At 34.2% G+C, this 15,307-nt stretch overlaps 1 protein-coding gene across 1 annotated transcript; it reads left to right on the top strand.

Moving 5' to 3' along the window:
* Window positions 1-4,221: 4,221 nt before the first annotated feature.
* LOC132173348 (ethylene-responsive transcription factor 5-like) lies at window positions 4,222-5,571 on the top strand. The gene has a single exon (XM_059584820.1). The coding sequence runs from the start codon at window positions 4,389-4,391 to the stop codon at window positions 5,367-5,369; it is 981 nt and encodes a 326-aa protein (XP_059440803.1). The 5' UTR covers window positions 4,222-4,388; the 3' UTR covers window positions 5,370-5,571.
* The last annotated feature ends 9,736 nt before the right edge of the window (window positions 5,572-15,307 follow it).

Genomic DNA, 15,307 nt, shown 5'->3' with positions numbered 1-15,307 from the left:
GATTTAGAATTTTAGGGCTTATTTACTCTTTGCAGACTTACAGTTTACTTTAATCTTTAGGTTTTTTTTTTTTAAATAAAAAATAAAAATAAATGGGTTTGGTGGGTCTACCCGGCGGGTCACCCGGTCGACCCGCCAGGTAGACCCGCCAGACACGAAAATAACTGTGTCTTAATCGGGTAGACCCGATTAAGACCCGAACCCGGTAATCCCAAACCCAATACCTGTAAACTTCGTGTCGTGTTCGTGTTGAGTTCGCGGGTCGTGTCAAAATTGCCGGCCCTAGCCACGAGATCCCAAGGCCATCTCAGAAACCCTCACAACATGACGAATGATCACATTATCCCTGCACACAAACCTAAGAATCTTAACCAACACAACACGAATGACCATGAGACAAAAGAACCACCTGTGATACCGCCGACCTTTTGGTCACACCTACCAACCAATGTACGCCTAGGGACATTGGAATCTCAACTGGAGCATATATCAGAAATAATGGAGCTCCTGCTGCAACAGAGCTTTGAGAATCAACATAAGCAGAAAGATTCGTCAGACGAAGAAAATCATCACAAACAACCCCACGGACCAGAAGGGCCGTTTGATCTCAATGGAGAAAGCGGCTTGACTGACGCGAGAATGGATGCATTCCAAGCCAAATTGGAGGACATGGCGCAGCAACTGAATGGCTCACACACATTTTCAAGGGCTTCCGCAGAAAGGACTTACCTTTCATCAAGAAAGTGGCCGAAGCAAACCTACCCTCCAGATTTCGACTGCCGTAGTTCGATCGAATCATTTGGAGACTTACCGGGCTCACATGGCTTTACAAACTTCATCAGACGCAATCCTATGGTGGGCGTTTGGTAGCCTACCTCCCCATTCAATTGGGACCTTTGCTGAATTGGGTAAGGGTTTTCTGTCACATTTCATTGAAAGCTGCTGGCGACGTTGGCCAGCGACCTACTTGCTAACTATGAAACAGGAAGTAAATGAGTCGTTGAAAAGCTACATGGTACGGTTTAACCAAGAAAAACTCGCCATCGACAACCTAGATGAGAAGGTGGTCCTCCAAGCCCTCCTGGGAGGGATATGGCCCCATAGTCCATTCAAGGTGGAGGTAGCCCACAGACCACCCCAACATCTAAAAGAGCTCATAGCAAAGGCCGAAGAATTCATCAATGCGGAAGAGACAATCAAGGCATTTGCAGATCAAGCGAAGAAGGAAATGTCTCAAAAAAGAAGAAATGAGAGCCGGCGGCTAGGAAAGGACGTGCGGTCCCACAAAGCAGAAAATTGATTGGTCGCGTACCCAGCACGAGCACCACCACAACACCATCCACATCGATCCATTTCGGAGCCATGTCAAAAACATTCTAGAAGTGTTGTCATTTACGTGCAAGCAAATGAAGGATTGATTCAAGGTGATTAAATTAAATTAAGTACTGATGTTATCATCATCAACAGTGACATTATCGTTATGATCTATGGAAAGTTACAGAAAGACATTATCCCTCCCAAAAAGTTTGAACTTGCTGTGTTACTTCCTTATCATCATCAACAGTGACATTATCTTTAAAGACAAACATATTAAGGAAGCAACACAGCAACTTCAAACTTATCCTCATCAACAATTATGCAGAAGGTCAACACTAGTTCCTCTGAGTTATGCGGAAGAGGTTCCAATTGCTTCAACTTCACAGTTGAATAGTAGCGGAGTTAAGATTTTTGTTCACATTATGGTAAAATATGTTCTTCGAATTTGGTAATTAAACTTTTTTCTTCTTAAATATGGATTTATTTATTCGATATGAGTTTGTTTATAATTTAATTGGGGCTAATATGATCATTTTTTTTGTTCTTAATATCAAGCAATTACAATTATATACTTCTTACAATTAAAATATGTAAATGTAAAAAGAATATATATATATATATATATATATATATATATATATATATATATATAAAATTCATCAACCAATAATTAATTTAAAAGCGCAATCTAAATATAAAAGTTTACCTAGATAATTTAATTATTTAATAATAAATTTGAAAATAAATCAATTTGCTACATATTTTCGTTTGTATTTTTTTTCGAAGTTTTTCTTTACTCTCTTTACTCATTGTTGTTTAATGTGAACCTATTTTTGTCTCTTCTCGTCCATTTGTCCAATTCTCATCAATTTCCACCATTTTATTTTATTTTTTGAAAAATCAACCATTGAATAAGTAGAAACGTACATATAAGAAAACAGATTCAATGATAGGTTTTTTAAAAAAATGGATGAAAGATGGAGAAATAGCATGTATTAAGAAAAAAAAGTTATTTTGGTCTCAATATCTAATGTTGTCATTGATTTTCAAGCCCCAAAAATCGTGGCGTCCTTTTTAGTTTTAACGTTGACGAGTTTGCTTTTTAATTTTTAAGAGGAGCGGTTAATAAGAAATATTAAACGCCATGTAGCTCGTTTCAACTTTTGACCTCTTTAACCAGCATATGTTAGTGAGTGACACATGGGTTATTTAAACAGAGCAACTGAGAATTCTTGACCTCACCTATGACCGTGAGTTAACAAACTCTTGGCGAGAGTCCCCAAACCATAAGAGGGCATTAGCCTATATAAAAGAGCTCATGTGGGGTAATCTGACCCCTAGCTAAACCCTGCCAAAATACCCATCTTCATTGCATCATCGTAGCCTCACCGAATCCAACTATGAACCCTTCTAACACTTTCTTTCTCTTGTTGAACTTTTCCCTAAAAAGCAGTTTTAAAAGTCATTGCAGGCCTTTGTACTCAGACTTCACATTCCATAAACAATAATAATAAAAAACAACAATGAGCTCGTTTGATAAAACTTTTTAGATGATGTTTTTTGTTTTTTGGTTAAAATATATATATATATATATATATATATATATATATATATAACAAAAATGCGAACCGAGTATTAAAAAAAAAAAAAAAAAATTCTTTTCCAAAAAAGCATTAGGGAAACTAGGGGTGGCAAAATAGGTCCGCGGGTCGACCCGTTTAATAAACGGGTCAGACCCTTTGACACGACTCGACACGGGTTTTTTCACGGGTCACCCGACACGACCCGTGAGACCCGTTTCAAAAGCTCTGTTGCTTTGCTTTGCTGGAGGGAGCCTGGACAATGCGATGTCAGCGGCGCAGAAGAGAGAGGGGGAGAGCAGCAGTGAGCGAAGAGAGAGAGAGCGGCAGTGGAGAAAGAAAGGAAAAATGGAAAAGGTTGGAGAAAGAAAGAGGAGCGGCGGTGGCGTGGGCGTGGTTGCGTGAGGACTGAGGAGTGAGGCCGATCGGGGACTGGACTCTGAAAATCTGGATCTGGAGTCTGGACTCTTCACTCTCGCAAGACGGCAAGAGGGTCTGGACTCTGGAGGTGCCTGGAAGTCGATCTGGATCTGGAGGAGCGTTTTTCACTTTTTTGGTTTTTCTTGTAGGCTAAAAGTTAAAAATATCTGGAGGAGACTATGCGTTTTTTACTTTTTTGGTTTTTCTTGTAGGCTAAAAGTTTATATATATATAATAATAAAAATAAAATAAAAATAAAAAAGGTAAACGGGTTTGGCGGGTCACCCGCAGGTCGAACCGTGACATGACCCGCCAGATACTCATAAACGGGTCGACCCGTTTATGACCCAAACCCGCTAATTTCGTATCGTATTCGTGTCGGGTTATCGGGTCGTGTCAAAATTGGCAGCCCTAAGTGAAACGATTCTAATGTTATTCTAGAACAATAATGTCACTATTGATGATGATAACAAAGTCACCTTCTTGAATCAATCCTTCATTTGCTTGCACGTAAAGGACAATATTTCTACACTCTTTTGACAATGGCGTCAATCATAAAAGAAGAGGTGCTTAGAAATAAAAATTAATTAAGGAAATGTTGTTAAATTAATTAGCCATGACCAAATCTTAAGCCCTTCTTTGGCTCTTTTCTCAACCACAACGTATTATTTTAGTATTAATTGTTTAAGACAAAATGTTTTTTTAGTGTATATCCATTTCATCCGGCATATGAACAAAAGCTTCAAATAGAAACAACAAGAGAGAACAGATCCCCCCAATACCAGCCGTCCATGATGCCGAAGTTTGACTTCCAACAAAGACAATCGGAGGGTGATAAAAATATTGTACACCTACTCCTTACATCCAGGGAAGCAAAGTTTCTTTCTAGACGACGTTTCCTGCTTGCAACGTCGAAGGTGGTGTGAAACCAAGTCTTTTCTTCTTTTTGACATTCTGAAATTCAAATCCCTCTTCGATCTCTCTATATATATCTTTCCACTGCCTCTTCCACTCCCATCCTTTCACAACATTTTCATAGCTTTTCTGAATTCTGAGGCTCTGTTGTTATCCATGGCGACCCCATTCGAAGGAGTTTCCTCCGCATTAGAGCTTATTAAGCTTCACTTGCTCGGTGAGGCCTCTCCAGTGGGTAGTTTTGTGTCTCAATCTCTGTCCGACTCTGTCGGTTCCCAAGCTTCGAGCTCCGGCTCTTCCATGGCAATCCCAGACCCTTTCAGCTCCGACGACTTCTTTGACTTCACCTTCGACACCGATTTCTTCCAATTCCAAGCGAACCCAGAAATAATCGACCTCACTACGCCCAAATCCCTCACCTCAACCTCGCAATCGACCGACGGGTGCTTCGAATCTGAAGCGAAATCTTCGTTGGTGGATCTCAGAGCTCCCCAAACCCAACCCAACAGCAGTTGTTCCTTCGAATTCGAGTCTGGGTCTCCAACGAATCGGAAACCGGCGCTGAAGATCTCGCTCCCGGGCAAAAGCAAAACAGAGTGGATCCAATTTGGGAACCTGAATGCCCAACCCGAACTGTCGCTGCCCGTACAGGAAAACCCAAGTGTTGAATTGAAAAAGCACTACAGAGGGGTCCGACAAAGGCCGTGGGGCAAGTACGCGGCGGAGATTCGAGACCCCAACCGTCGCGGCTCGCGCGTGTGGCTGGGGACCTTCGACACGGCTATCGAAGCCGCCAAGGCTTACGACAGAGCCGCGTTCAAGCTCCGCGGCTCAAAAGCCATCCTCAACTTCCCACTCGAAGCCGGGAAGTTAGAAACGAAGGCCGCGTCTGGCGAGAGAAAACGGCGTCGTGAGGAGGAGGAAGCAGCCGAGGAGACGGTGGTGGTGAAGAAGGAGAGGTCGACGGAGTCCCACCAAAACACAGCTAGTTCTAGTTGCACGAGGGATATACCGTTGACGCCGTCGAGTTGGACGTCGGTGTGGGAGTGTGATGTTAAAGGCGTTTTCAGCGTTCCTCCGTTGTCTCCGTTGTCCCCTCACCCGCCGTTTGGTTTTACACAGCTTATGGTTGTATGAGTGTTTTGATTTCTGGTCGATCAGTTGTCAAATTCCTTTTGGGTTTTCTTTTCTGTTTTTAAAGTGAATATAAGTAATTTTTTCTTTCTCAAAACTGAGATTCTTGTTTACGTATAATCGATTATGTTTGTGCATCATCAGTTGGGTTTAGGAAGCATAATAATAATAATAATCAGTTGCATGATACGTAAAGTTTTCATCACTCTCCAGTGTCTCCATATTATATCCTTTGACAAAAGCTTAATGGGGATTGAAGTTGTACATGACACACCCGAAGTTTAAGATTGAAAACCAGATTCAAAATAATTGAAAAAAAAAAACAAAAAAGCTATACACATTCTCACATGTTAAGAGATAATGTCGTTTTTGCTAAGAGAAATGATATAAATTTTAGGTATAATTTACCCTTAAAAAATGGGCCTATAAGGGAATGGTGCCCAACAGTTTATATATATATATAGTTAAGATTGTACTTAACCCATATGGGACACTAGAATCGTAATACTTTACCACGTTCTATAGTTAACGTCCACGGTGGTTCACTCTATCGATACTAATCCAATGATAGACATCTCTGTTTTTGGCAACTTCATTCATCTATCAGTATTCAATGACTTAATACTATGTTCATATATGGTACCAAGACATTTTAATCCGACCTATAAATCGCCTCCTCCGTGACTCGATCACAAAGTCGCAATTTAGTCAATCCCATACTCAATGAATTGCGTCTAATCCCATACTTGACGTGGTGACTAGCTTTGATACTAAATTATACAAACTTTAGGTAAAACTCACAATTAAAAATCAGTTTGGAAGAAAACGGTATTTAAAAAATTATATACAAATGGTTAAGATTAATCTTAACTCATATAAGACACTAGGATTGTAACACCCACCCTCCAACTTTGAAATGTCGTTTTTGTTGAAAATTATATAAAGCACATGCTTCCAACTTTCAAGTTGACTGAAAAACTTTGAATTCCATGGCATTCTCAATTAATTCAATATCGTTTGGGTGTCAGAAAATAACCCAAACTAGGGCCAAGGGCCCAAGAGGGTGGAAAAATAAAAGATTAAAAAAAAAAAAAATACATGAACACTAAACCTGTTGACGAAAAAAGATGTTTAGTAATAGTTACTGTTGGTGTTTAGAAAGTAATTTTAGAGGTTCATTTCATAAAAATACTTAAAATTTAGAAGAAATTATCAAAATTTTGTAACATTTTTTAAATTTGGTAGGGACTGGATGTTAGGGTGAAAAGGCGGTTGCGGTTAGCGGTTAGTGGCTAAAACCGCTATCCGCAACCGCTTAGACGGTTAGTAAAATTTACTAACCACATCCACTAATAGCTAGGCGGTTAACTGCCCGGTTAGCAATTAACCAATTTTTTTAAAAAAAAAAATTAGGCTTAGCTAGAGTCACCAAGGGAAGTTCCTTAAGCAAGCGTGAACTCACGAGTTCTCAAGTTGGGCTAAAAAGCCAGCTAGATTGCGCATGGGCTTGCACCAAGTTGTGCGTTTGCTTCCGGCTAACCCATCCTATTTATAGATAATAAATGTTGAGTGCTTGCTTTAACTGAGCAATGTGGGACAATTAGTTTTGTGGGAAAACTAGGGAGAATTCTGCTCTGCAGATTGTACTGAGGACGAGCCACTGGCTCAAACGAATTGTTCATTCTTTCCACCTAAATGGACAAACTTTTTTTTTTCTCAAACAAATCAAATGCTTTGTTTAAAACCCTCACAACTCTCTCCAGTATCCACCATCAAGAACTCTGCACTGTAAACTTCCATACTTCCTTCTAAAGTGTTCTTGCTAAATGGAGACCCAAACGATCGTAATTTATTTTCTTCCAAAGAGAAGCATAACAATCTTCTCTTTCAAGAATTACGTAGGGAATGGAGTGTAGATTATGCAAAGATTTTATACGCTCCCACCCCTCTCTGTCTTGCCCGACCCTCCCTCTCGTCAATCACTCACCCTCTCCCTATATATATATATATTTTTAAAAGGTGGTTAGCGGTTTTCAAAAACTCAATAACCGCTAACCACTTTTAGAAGCAGTTAGTAATTAGTGCGGTTAAAGGTTTTAAACTTTCACCCCATATATATATATATATAATATGGTTAGCGGTTTTCAAAAACCCAATAACTGCTAACTGCTTTTAAAAGCAGTTAGCAATTAGTGCAGTTAAAGGTTTTAAACTTTCACCCCATGTTAAATTGCGCACTATTTATTCTAAAAGCTTTTGTTGATAGGAAGAGATAAATTTAATTATTTAATTAATCATTTAACACTCCTTTCATGTATAAGTTCAAACTTCATTTTAATAGATAGGCCAAACACGTGATATATTTAATTAAAATGACAGAGTCAGAGTTTAAACTCAAGACCTTTTATTCTGATATCATGTTAAATCACCATTTATCCCAAAAGCTTAAGCTGATAGGAATAAATAAATTTAATAATTTAATTAACTCTCTAACACTCCATCTCATGTGTGGGCTCAGTGAAATATTTAATTTAAATTAGAGTGAATTGACGGAGTTAGAATTCAAACCTAATACTTTTGACTCTGATACCATGTTAAATTATCATTTATCCTAAAAATTTAAGCTAATAAAAAGAGATAAATTTAATTATTTAATCAGGACTTTAACACATAAAATCTGCGGTGGCCAAGGGTGATTTGCCCCAAGATAAATTATTTATTAACATTTTAACTTTTTTAAGTTAAAAAAAAAAAAAAAAATGTTAGCAAACAGTATGCAGAGAAGGTGGAGGTTGGATGGTGGTAGACATAATATGAATATGATTAATTATATGTTTATTTAAATTAGATTGCATTCAGGATTAAGATTCTTCAATTTCCCCACCGCCATGCGCAATTTTTTATAGTCGTCCAGATATACTCCAATTATGATCAAAAGGCTAGAATTTTTTAGGATATATAAATTAATTAATTGATTTTTTCAAATCTCAACAAATCATTTTCAGATTAATTGTTAAGGAATTCGTCTATCTTTGTCTGACCAAGCAAATAATAGTGGCGACAGTTGGAAGAGGCGCATTTAAGATAACATTTAATGTTGTCGCGCGTATGGATAACATTTAAGATAACGGTCGTCTTTGACTTTTAATATAATCTATTTTGACAGCTATTTTGTATTATGAGTTGACTAGGCTGCCTTAATTAGCCATGACTTCTAATTGAAGACTCTCAATTATTGTTGTGTAAACTGTCAAACGACGACGTGAATTAGACTCACTCCACACCACTTATTGTGCTTATTCAAAATCAAACGGATAACTACTAATCACCCTTTGAAAAGTGAATAGTCGTCTTATGGTCAGATTTCAGATTTTGAAGCTAATACATTTAACGGTGTATATGATGTCATATTATTTAAATTTTTTGAAAGAGATGTTAACATTGGTAATAATCTTAATAAGATCTTACGTGATTCCAGCATATAATTGGATGACTATTTAACATCATAATTGTATAATTTTTCTGATTTTTTTTTTTGGGCGAAAGATAATTTATAGAAACAAATGTTGCAATTTAATAAGAAAAATGTTTTTTTTTTTTTTTGGCATTCTGACATCCATCTCGTCTGTACATTTCTGCTGAGTTGGCATATTCCATCAACCATTAGTATTTTTTGTCCTTTTTTAATTTAGGGTGGATGGTGTATGCCAACTTAACAGAATTGTACACAGTATAGACCCCAAAATGTAAAGAAACATTTCTCATTCAATAATGCTATGAAGTAAAGGATTGTCGCGAAAAAATAATTTGGTGAGTCGAATCAAATCTAATAAAAGCTCTAAAGTTTAAAGAAGTCTTAAACTATTCTAATCTCGTTCCTAAGGCTTCTCCCCTCAAATTTGGACTTTTGAATCCTGTAAATAGGCTCTAGAAGCTTTAATCATAGTCAAACACGCGTTAGAGTACAGCCTTATTAAACCGTCATCTCTAAAAGAGTCTTAATTTTATAAGAAACTTCGATCATATTAGAATTTAAGTAGTCTCCTCTAAAAGAGTCTCTTTTATTGATAGTTGATTTCAACCCACTAAACTTTAAAATTAATTTTCGTGAAATACAGAGAGGTTGTCATTGTATCACAACAAAGAGAAGCAAACACTTTTGACACGACCCATAAGAGGAAACGGTCACAAAGACTTGTACATTTGTGATAACGATATTAAGGAAACCCTTCCGGTTATGATTTAACACAAATTTCTAATGAAAGTGAGACATTGCAATCCTAATAATAAGTTAAGAGACATTGCCAATATAGAAAGTGAGACATTGCAATCCTAATAATAAGTTAAGTGACATTGCCAATATAGATTGTTAATCCGAAGGAATAAATATAGTTTTCCCAAAAAAATTGATTTCTTGACTTCCGTCAAATTTTCTCTCTAGAATCAATTCCAAACTCCTACAAAATGCATATTGATGCATTAAAAACCTTATGTTCAGAACAAAATTAATTATTGAATATTATTCCAAATCATATATAAAATACAACTTTGTTTCTAAAGGTCGTCATTGTATTAATACATATAACAAAGAGAAGCCAAATCCTTTTGTCATGACTTAAGAGAGGAAACGGTCACGAAGACTTTATGGCCTTTTGAAAGTGCTTTGATGGAGTTATTTTTTTCAACTCATTTATGGCTCTAGACCCACTTGAGCCACTTGTTGAGCCACTTGTTAAATAGTTCTTTCAATGGTTTTGACAAGCTTCGGATATTTGAATTGTTAGTAATTTAAACAAATAATAAGAAAGATTTCGTGTAAGACCTAGTCATTAGTATTTGCGATTTTCCTATAAGAATTTGCTCGTGAATATTATTGACGATTCGGTAATCTTGTAATGATAATTGTCGCCTAAGAATTGGCTGTCCTTATTATCAAATAATAGACATGAGTTTGTGAAACTTAGCTGGAACTAGCGTTGAAAGAACCCATTCTTATAGTTGTTAAATAGTTCTTAATTTGAATGGTTTTGGCAACATCTCTTAAGAGGATAATGATTTACAACAATTACTTATCTAAATTGTCAGCAAGTTGGGCATGCTAAAGACCTTATGAGACTTATCTGTCTAAATAAATTTTAGACTGTCTGGCCACTTACTTAAACAGGTGAATCTCTCAAATATAAATTTCATACCTGAAAGAAAGATATCTAAATTGTTAGCAATTTGGGGGTGTCAAAAACACCTTATGTGAGCTACATGTCTAAATAAATCTTAGACTGTCTAACTACCGACTCTGACAAATAAATCTCGTACAGTGTCCCTCGTATATAAATTCCATGCCTGAATAAAGATTTGGACAAGGTACTCACGAATCATGTCACATGGAAATTCCTTTGTGAAAGATGACAAAAGGTGAGTGTAGAAGATGGCATGATTAATATTACCCAAAATCTTTTGACTCATTTTAGTCCGATAATTTATTGTGATGGAATCACATCCGTTCATCAAGTTCAGAAGTCATAATCCCTATTAATTTTGGCAATAATTCGACGAAACAACCCACTAAAAAACCTTTTTTTTTTTTTTAAATAAAAAAAAAGTAGGGTCAAAATAAAATATATTCATAATAAACAGTTTTAAAAATTCAAAGAGACATCAACACGACTAAGCAATGTTTGTTATTTACGCAATTGTTTGACAAAATAAAGAGAACAATCAACAATGTACCTAATTTAAAACTACTTACCACCAATGATGATTTCTCGTAAAAATAATATTATTTGATAAACTATTATATAACTATCATACAAGACAACTGAGATGAAAATTGCCTGTTGATTTATTCATTTTTATATAAAGTAAATATCATCATAGTCTATACACTTTGTCGTACATCCATGATAATTATTAGTTAATTATTTTTAAAATTATTTATGAACATATAATAACTAAAAATCACTATCCTTGTGTTTATAACAAATCATGTATGATTTTTATAATTAATGGATTATTTATTTTTATATCTTATGACTTTCTCTACAAATTTAAATAAGTGAAAATATTTTAGAACGCCCTTGTATTTTTTCTAATTTTTCTTTTTAGATTCCGTTTTTTTTCTTTTCTTCAATTTGGTCAATTTAAAACCCGAGTTTACGAAGATTTTAAGAGTCTGTTTGGGATTGCTTTTGAGAAATAGAGCTTTTAAGTAAAAAAAAAAAAAAGCTTTTAAGCAAAAACTTCATTTTTAAGCTTTTGCTAAAAGTGCGTTTTGGGCATTTTTAGGATTTTTAGATCCTTAAAAGCGCATTTAATTTTTTTTACCAAACAAGTACTTTTTTCTTCAAATGAACTTTTTGAGTGTTAAAAGTATTTTTAGGCCTCGTAAATGCAATCCTAAACATGCCATAAATCTAAAACTTTTGCCAAAATGGGATGCCCAGAATCACCCCCTCTTGGGGTTGGAGGGGTTGGACAAGCATGGAGCCCAAGATATTACTCAATGTTTTATTAATGGGCCTTGATGGGCTTTCAAGTACAATTTAGCATCCCATATTCTAAGTTATAAATGGGCTTCTTCAAGGAGTCAAAGTCTCTACACACCGTATTATCATACTTATAGCCTCTATATAATTGCCTTAAAGAGTTAAAAATAAAAAAATAAATAGTACATAAAATGTTGTGCCACCTAAAAATTGGTTTGTTTGGTAAAAATTTAAAAACACTATTTTGATTTTTTGATTTTTTTTTTTTTTTTTTTTTTAAAAAAAAAAAGTCATAAACTGCATTTTGTATGTTTTTCTTTTTAAACGGAAGTTCTATTTTTTAACGCAATTCCAAATATGCTCTTATTATCTCATGAAAAAAAAATTTATACAAATTTTGTTGTACCAGGTCTATAAACAAGTTACATGTATCCGCGCAAATTAGATGTGTTATATGCGCAAATGATAAAATCACATGATGTTGCAGTTTTGGGTTCCATTTGAACGGAAAAATATTCTGGGCAACTAGTCTTTGAGCATGTTTGGGTTGTGTTTGAAAAATATAGTTTTTAAGTTAAAAAATGTTTTTTGATAAAAGTTTCATTTTTAAACTTTTGTCAGAAGTGAGTTTTGACCATTTTTAAGCTTTTTGAAGGCTTAAAAGTGTTTTCAATTATTTTTACCAAACATATATTTTTTTTCTTCAAACGAACTTTTTAAGTGTTAAACGCATTTTTAGGTCCTCAAACGCACACCCAAACATGCCTTAATTTTAAAATACCTTCCAAATCTTCCATAACCCACGCAAACTCTATTCCCATCTGGCCATCTCCTCCGATGCCTCAACCGTTTTCGTCTTGCAATATCTTCCATACTCCACGCAAATGAGAGGTCATGCATGACTCCCTTCAACAGTAAAAGAGCCTTCCCCCCTCTGGATAACTCTAACAAACCAGTACATGAAATTGAACTTTTTGAAAAGAGAAATATTAAAATAATGTAATAGAACGCAGAAAAACAACACGGTTTGATCAGTTCTAAGGACCAAAACCCCATTAAAAACAACACAAAAATTGAACTTTTTCCATTTTTGTTTCCCTGTTTCCAAACAGCAACCAAACATACTCGGCACAAATGTCTTACTACGTAGCCCATGATGTGCACAAATGCTGTGCATTGTGTTTAACCAATCTCAGAAGCTTCCATTTGGGCTTATAACCCTTTTAGAAGCTTCTATTTTATGAAGATACTCGAGTTTTCTTTTGTCTGGAGCAAATTAGTAGTATTATATATATATATATATATATATATATATATATATATTAATCAATACTTTAACACTCCCGCTCAAATACGGGCTCAAACTTTCTTTTAATAGGTGAGGCATAACACGTGAAATATTTGATTTAAATTGGGGTAAATTGACGGAGTTAGAGTTCGAACTCAAGACATCTGACTTTGATACTATGTTAAATCACTATTTGTCCTAAAAGCTTTCGCTTTTAGAATAATTGGTAGTTTATAACTATAGTACATCTGCTTGGATAGATACTTCAAAAATCTCCTATAGACTTTCTAAAATTACTAGCAATTCGAATAAATAATTAAATCCCGGTTCCAAAAAATCTCATCACCCAATCTCTTTTCATCATCTCAATTGTGGACTTCAAAATTCTTCTACCACACAACCTCTACAATTACATATTTAAATTGTTAATAATTAAAGGAAAAAGGTCGGTGCTTTTTGAATGGAATTTGAGTCAAAAATACAAATGGATATGATGCCCAATTCTAAGAGATTGAGTTGAAGCCCAATTATGTGTCTGGTGGGCCCTTTTGGTGGATCAAATCAAATCATTTTTGTCGCTGATAGGCCTTACAAAATGCCAACTTACTCGAACCGTAACAAAATGTCGGGTATGACATGATAATTGATAACCCATACAAAATAAGAACATTATTGAATAATCTATTATGACCCAAGTCTTTTCAAATTGATCCCTATTTTGCCAGCAAAAAGAAAATAAAGCCATCAAAAAGATAAAATTACCCTAATTTCTTTTTAATAAGACAAAAATACTCTAATAAATTTAGAAGAAAAAAAATTTAAAATTTTATTTATAAAAAAAAAAAAAAACGAAAATTTCTAAATTTTCAGAACTTGGTTTTTTATTTTTTATTTTTAATAATTATTTTATTGAGGATATTTTCGTTATTAAGAGAATATTGTTAATTTTTTCATAATTCGAAAGAATCATTCTTTATTTTTCACCTTTAGAGAAGACTCAAAAATAAACGCTAAAAAAAATGCAAGAGTTTTATCATGTTTATTTATTATTATTATTATTATTAGTTTTTTAACATGACTTGGTATTTAATGCTAAAAAAAAATGGCATCCCATCTATAATTTGATGTAATGACCTAAAAATAAATAAAACATCAGATTCCAACTCAATAATGCTACATGTACCATTTAATTGAAAAACCTAAATAAAATAAAAAAGTCTGCAGCCCATTAGTTTCTGTCTCCTCCGATCTTAATTGTGTGTACAGTAGTTAATTTATAGGCATAACTATAATAATACTTGCCCCCGGTAGAAATCAATGACAGGATAGACCTAAATAATAAGAATTGCAAGTGTTGAATTATGACGTAATCTGATTTAGTCCCGTCAAGATATCAATGAGATCCAAGTAATCAATTATGAAAATTTTCATTACGACGTTCGTGTTAAATTACTAGTTATTCTAAAATCTTAACTTAATAGGAATAGATAAATTTTAGGGTAAAATTCACATACTCCCTTCAAACTACCACTCAATTGACAATGTCTCCCCCAAACTTTCAATAACGACAATGTTTTCTCAAAACTACCAAAACATTGTCAATATTCCCCCAAGGCTAACAAAAAGATTAAAATGCCCTTATATATTTCTCAATATATCAAAAATACCCCTATAATTCAAAAAAAAAAAATTAATTTTTCAAAAAACGAAAATTTTAATTAAAAAAATTATTTTCATTTTTTAAAACGATTTTTTTTAAAAAAAATGGAAAATTTTATTTTAAAAAAACAATTTTTTATTTTATTTTATTCGATTTTTTTTTTTTAAAAAATATGTTTTAAAATAATAAAAGTTTTATTCTTTTTAAACGATTTTTTTTAAAAAAAAAATTTTAAAAACAAAATATTTTATTTAAAAAAATTAAAAATATAAAATTTTTTAATAAAAACGAAAATTTTCAATTTAAAAAAAAAATAGAAAATTTTTTTTCTTATAAAAGTTTTTATTTTTAGGTTTTTTCCAGATTTTTTTTTTTTTTTTAAGGGTAGTTTCGCCAATGGAAGACATTGACAATGTTTTGGTAGTTTGGGGGGACATTGTCAATTGGGTGGTAGTTTGAGGGGTATGTGGACTTTTCCTAAATTTTAATCATTTAATCATTATTTTAACAT

Source organism: Corylus avellana, chromosome ca3 (assembly GCF_901000735.1).
Source record: "Corylus avellana chromosome ca3, CavTom2PMs-1.0".
NCBI lineage: Eukaryota > Viridiplantae > Streptophyta > Magnoliopsida > Fagales > Betulaceae > Corylus > Corylus avellana.
Note: the sequence above shows the minus strand (reverse complement) of the source record. Positions and strands in the feature narration are given on the sequence as shown.

Coding starts and splice junctions, on each gene's coding strand:
- LOC132173348 (XM_059584820.1), top strand. CDS start 4,389: ATGGCGACCCCATTCGAAGGAGTTTCCTCCGCATTAGAGCTTATTAAG.